The sequence below is a fragment of the Liolophura sinensis genome, chromosome 5 (genome assembly GCF_032854445.1).
Source record: "Liolophura sinensis isolate JHLJ2023 chromosome 5, CUHK_Ljap_v2, whole genome shotgun sequence".
Classification (NCBI taxonomy): domain Eukaryota; kingdom Metazoa; phylum Mollusca; class Polyplacophora; order Chitonida; family Chitonidae; genus Liolophura; species Liolophura sinensis.
This window is the reverse complement of record NC_088299.1, coordinates 2,076,233-2,082,232: the sequence shown is the minus strand read 5'-3', so window position 1 is coordinate 2,082,232 and position 6,000 is coordinate 2,076,233. Positions and strand designations below refer to the sequence as shown.

The 6,000-nt window shown below is 35.7% G+C and overlaps 1 protein-coding gene across 1 annotated transcript; it reads left to right on the top strand.

Annotated features, from left to right (window-relative positions):
- The first annotated feature begins 681 nt into the window (after positions 1-681).
- Positions 682-4,789, top strand: LOC135465620 (xyloside xylosyltransferase 1-like). Its single transcript, XM_064742898.1, has 2 exons — positions 682-950; positions 2,011-4,789. The coding sequence occupies exons 1-2, from the start codon at positions 822-824 to the stop codon at positions 2,686-2,688; spliced, it is 807 nt and encodes a 268-aa protein (XP_064598968.1). The 5' UTR covers positions 682-821; the 3' UTR covers positions 2,689-4,789.
- The last annotated feature ends 1,211 nt before the right edge of the window (positions 4,790-6,000 follow it).

The window sequence follows — 6,000 nt, the reverse complement described above, 5'->3', positions numbered from 1 at the left end:
GAAAGTATCTTTATAAAATCTTCGTGAGAACACTCGCTCTGATGACAAGCAGGTATTTTATCAAAGCTCACATCACAAGTGAGGCATTTTTAAAGCTTTGAAAGTCTATATAAATGACATTTTTGAACTGAGTTGTAAAGGTTTAAAAACACAGAATAAAGCACAGTATCCTACATTCTTGTTGGTTCATGATAACAATGGAAAAAATTTCATAAGTGCATATGTAAATGCATATATATTTTCACATCTCCAAAGTGTAGAATATTTGTATATATGATTATGTAATAGTAGCTGTGTTGCATTTACCACCATATTTTACCTTAAAAATTGTAAAAAGCATAGTCTGTTGGCAGACCTAAAATAAGCAGGCAGCCCTAAAATAAGCAGGCAGCCGATTAAAAGCGTATTGGTGCTGCGAAGTCAGTGTTTACAATCGCTGACTGGTACCTTTCTTCAGATATGTTCATGCAACTATGACAATGGTCGGTGGACGCAGACAACTCTTAGCTCAAATTCTCAGATCTCGACAAGCACAGCTCATTTTTGTCATCAGTGTAGTCATTGCCAATGTGTATCTGTTCTATAAGAGCGGAAGGAGTGGAACTATCGTCCCAGAAAGGGGGAAAATTCAGCGTGAAGATGATGTTGACAAACGGCGAACAGTTGCAGAGAAAGATGTAGTTGACGTGGTAGACCAAGGGCAGATAACTCTGCGCAAACATTATGAGGTTACGGCATTTGAAGTAAATGTCATCCTCCCGTTTACAAATGTAGAAAAGAAAAGTGACTTACAAAAGAAATTCAAAATTTGTTTAGAGTCGATGTTGACGCATACATCAATTCCAGTAGCACTGCACATTATTGGAGATGAAAAAAGTTGGGCCATAGCCAACAAGTATCTACTGGACTTCCAATCTAGGTCAACTAGAGTGACAGATAGACAGCACCGAGTAAGTTTGACTTTGTCATACTTTTTCATTTGAGTTAATTACATGAATAATTACATTTAAATGCTACAGATTATGCATTTGTATATGCAAGCTATTTCAAATGTATGAGTATACATGTAATCTGGGAGTGAGCGATGTAAAGGTTATAGTAAAGTAAAATATATAGACGATGAGGCAGGTTCAAACCGGACTTGAACAGGGAATTTGTAAATTCTCCTGCTGTGACTGCTAATGGGTAATTAGTGACAATCAGCAGTCAGCGACCTTCATTGGGCCATTTGCACTGTCTAACATTCGTTGAGGACCACTTAATTGTCTGAAGTCTGAGATTGCTCTGACAATATGTTGCCTGTTTTTGCCCAAGATAGCCCCAATCAACATCAAAGCTTGCTCCAGTTAAAAACCTGATGGTTTGCGTCCGCTGATTTACCGCAAGAACGATGTCTATCGGCTATTTTTCAAGCAGCATCTTCATGAGATTCTTTGACAATGCTCGAAAGAGACACACTACTCTACCTTCCTCAAAATATTTGACAAAGGCATTAAATTGCATCGGGTTTTTAAATGGGGTGTGCTCTGACAATGGTTTGGCCGAAAAAAATTTTGCCCAACCTAATAACTTGTCCATCAGTATGGTATGCCTATCTGTACATCACCATGATCACACGTAAGTTGAAAGTTCAGTAACTGGCCAAGTGCCAGTGGTTTAACCCAAATTCTCCAGCTTCCTCCACACATGAAGCTGACTTCTGTTGATACAGAAGTGAAAAGTTCTTGATTATTGTGTTAAAACAAATCAAACAAAATAGTAAGGTTTTTTAATGAAGTTTGCAGAGGTTAAAGGTTAAATCAGTAATAATTATTATCATATCTGTTTCAGATAATTCGTCAGGATGTCATGACCCTGGCTAATCATCTCAACCCATAAAATGGACTGCCATTATCTTAATTATGGTGTTAAAATAACAATTAAGTGAATCAAATAAAATATTGGTAGTAAGAGTTTTAACAAAGTTAGCAGAGGTTAAAGGTTAAATCATTATTATCCTTCCTGTTTCAGATAATTCGTCAGGATGTCATGACCCTGGCTAATCGTCTCAGCCCAATGGTGCAGGCTATGCAGCGTCAGTTTAGCTATAAACCAGGAAACTACTACAGCCATCCTTTGTTTTTCCTCTCGCTGGCCCTTCACAAAGTCCTGCCCAATACACTTGACAAAGTCATCATGCTGGATGCTGATCTCAAGTTCAACGCCGATGTCAGCGATTTATATGCAGAGTTTTCAAACTTTCAAGAGTCAAATGTCATAGGGCTAGCTCACGAACAGCAGCCTGTGTACAGACATACATTCCAGATATATCGTGACAAGCACCCAGGTACATCCGTTGGAGAATCCTTGCCCAATGGGCACCCAGGATACAACAGCGGCGTGTTGCTCCTGGATTTACAGCGTATGCGGCAGTCAAAACTCTACAATGATTTACTGGATGCGAGCAGGGTAGAAGATCTCGCCAAAAAATACATTTTCAAGGGACATTTGGGAGACCAAGATTTCTTCACTTTGGTCTCGATGGAGCATATGGAGTTGTTTTATACATTGCCATGTAACTGGAATAGACAGCTGTGCCAGTGGTGGAAGAACAAAGGCTATCAGAGTGTGTTTGACAGATATTATAACTGTACTGGCACAGTCCATATATACCATGGAAACTGTGACACACCCATTCCTGTTGATTGACAGTCAGCTGGAGTGGCAAAATAACATTCCAGTAGCAGAGGTATATGTACCTTTATCACATGACATAACTGCTTTAATACGTAAACTTGTTGAGAAGGAGGGAGGAGCAGTGCTAATTTTGCTTTGTGACATCTCCAAATTGATTGATACAGAATCATCAAAACAGGGCCCACTTTTCACAACTTTCCAAATTCATTTCCATTATCAAATTAAATTTTCTGTGTTTACCAAGAAAGGCTCAAATTGTTACCTTTCAGTATATATCAGACTCCTACCTGTACTACCTGTATTTATAGTGTTAAAAAGTTACAATCCATCCCAGTTTAGTAATTTTGGAAACTTTATTTTTCAAGTTTTATTGAGTTTGTGTTGAATTATGTTTTTTGCAAAAAACCCCAGCGTATACCCTCGTCAAATGAAGTTAGGCCTCTTGTTTATGCCATTTGGAGAGCAGTCCTATGCTTTAACCTTGATCACACTCTCTAAAACGAGAGGATATGTAAGGGCCAAGGCAACGTTATTTTAGAGAAATGTTCACAAAATGTTGTCAAAGTGGGCCCAAGCTGTAAGGTAACCTCTTTTATATATCTCTGGAGGGAGTGGCTATTACGGTCTGTGAAGACAAATATGGTTGTTAATGAAATTCATGAAGTTTTTGTTTATATAATTAAATTATGTACATGTAATTTCAATTTTTTTTATGAAATATATTGCCAGTAAATATAATTGTCTGACACATTATGAATAGTCCGCCTGGAAACATATCACTAGAATAAAATGTACTGACTTCAATTCTTTTTACTGGTGGAGGTAAAACAAGAAAAATGTAATTGTGTCATCATTAAACCTACATGTAACTCAGTCATTAATACTGATAAATTCCATCATTTCTGTACTTTAATGTTTTCACATGGGTTCATCACTGATACACCTGCTGATTATCATATGTTCAGGAATTTTATTTTTAACTGTAATAATTACAGATTTCATGTATGAGTAGGCAGATAGATATACGGTGTATCATATTGTCATATGGTAATGTGGAGAGTTCATTCATAAAATATGTAGAAATATTTCTTGTATACAGCCTCGGCTCATTCCTGCTTTTATTCCACGAACCACCTACTAAAAAACAATTGTTCTCTCAAGTTTTCCAGTGCTTCATTTAATTTCCATAAAGTGACCAACCATGCAAATTTACTTCTTTCCTGCTGAAAGTCTTTGTAAATGTCTGTTCCTTGACAAGACCCAATGCCAGAGGAAAACGTTGTTAGCTTGTGATCATCATCAGGCCATCATTAGAAATAGTGGATGTAACCCAACCAACATACTCTTAAATAGGGTCTTATTCTTATTCACAAGTTTTTGAGATAAAATAGGATCATGGACAATCAGACTTCTTTGTGGACACATTTTCTCAAGAGACCATTATGTCTCTCCTGACATCTGAAATCTCAGAGCATGCAGTCTCAGGAAACATGTCTATAATTGGCGAGGATAGTCGTTCCGCTTACCTTCGCATACCCCACCCCCTGAGTACAGGTTTTCAAGTGGTACTGGGTGAAAATCTTTTCACAGTATTTTATTAGTCAAACATACCATATCACATATCACACAAAAGATATATTCCCGATTACAGTACATGTATAAATTTGCTTTCACGTATCCATGGACATTTCATGTTTAGTTCTGTATGTATGCATCAATACAGTAATTGTTGTGTAGAAACTATGAATTTTGTAAACCAGAGGTATATATATATTGGTGACTGCTAAATCTTTCTGTTCAGTGTTCATTGTGTCTTCAAATTTCCTTCACAATAATCTTTGATTTAGCCAATAGGCTCCCTTTAAAGTTAAAGAACAATTATCCCCATAAAGGAAATGTGCACAGAAATTGCACTTTCTCGTATGAACGTCCTAGGCATTCCATTGCGAAGATGCTTCATGGCACATTGCTCAAGTTTTGCATGCCTGCCTGATCAGCCAGTAAATTGGCCAGTACACCAATTAAATCTAGTTTTTAGAATCAGCCTTCTTGACATTTTGTTTGACTCATGTCTGCCAATATTTTAGATTATAGCTTTTTTTTTTTTTAAAAAGCCATGAAAAGAGGTTTAAGCAAAAATAATAAGTTTGTTTTGTAAAAATCATTCTGGAAAGGCCTCTTGGTGATATTTATGTAAAAACTCAGGTTTTATATTGCCTCCAACAGACGTATGAATTAACTCCTTTATGAAACCAGCAGAGTTGAAGAAGGTCTTATTTAGGGTGCCTGAAAAAACTTTTATTTTACTGTAAATTCTTCAACCTTTTTGCATCTCTGCAAGGTGTTTCTTTAAGCATATTTTGAGGGCATTATTTTGTGACTCATAAAACTTTTTGTGAAGCTCTGAAATTGGCCAACCCAACCAATGTAGTTTTGTCTCTAAAATCAAATGAAAAAGGTGCATACATTGCACTGAAAGTTGCTCTTTCATGTGAGAAAAAGTTGAGGAATTAGGGTAGATTAGACACATAAGAGAGTTAGTATTCAACACCAGAGAACTTTGATGTTTTCGTAATTAAATCTTTGAAGCTTCAATTTACAGAACAGAATATGAAGTTTAATATGCTTTTCCTTTGAAATCTCAAAGTTGTCATCATGAGTGCTTGCAGGCCTGTGATTTGTCTCAAAGATCAAAACTCAGACAATGTCAAAGAGCAATTTACCTTTTTCTTTTATTTTTTTTAAATATATTTATTTTTAATAAATGGTCATTTCTTACAAAGAGTTCAGCTTCTAACAACCAATGGGTTCATTTTACTTCTGAACTTGTTTAGATTGTATATAACATTGTTGTTAGGTTGGTGTTTAGTACAAAGTTCTTGTACTTAATTTGTTAATAAAATGCTTGTTGATTGTTCTGCTAGTCACCTAAAATAAGGTGATTTAAATATGCCAAACAAAGTACATCTCCATTAAAATACCACATTTTTTTTGTACCAATCTTTTAACTTAGTGTTATTTTTTGATTCTCTTCAGCATGGTCAAATTTTGAATCTTTTGAAGAGGTAAAAAATGTTTCATATTCATGTTGTACATGTATATTGCATGTAAACTGTTGTTGTTTTTTTAATAATTTGCTCATTTAGAACTTGTGGCAAGACTTATTGTGTTGTTAAACACATTATATGTACTGGTATATGTGTTTGTTGTCTTCGTTTATATCTGGTCAGCTTTGTTAACATTTTAAAAAGTTTACGATTTATTATTTGAAATTGCTTTTAAAGCAAGTTTATATCTTCTATGTATCTCTACGACCACATTGTA

Excerpts from the sequence above, each read along its gene's own strand:
- LOC135465620 (XM_064742898.1), top strand. The coding sequence starts at position 822 with ATGTTGACGCATACATCAATTCCAGTAGCACTGCACATTATTGGAGAT. Across the intron at positions 951-2,010 it reads TGACAGATAGACAGCACCGA|ATAATTCGTCAGGATGTCAT; the intron begins GTAAGTTTGACT and ends TTCCTGTTTCAG.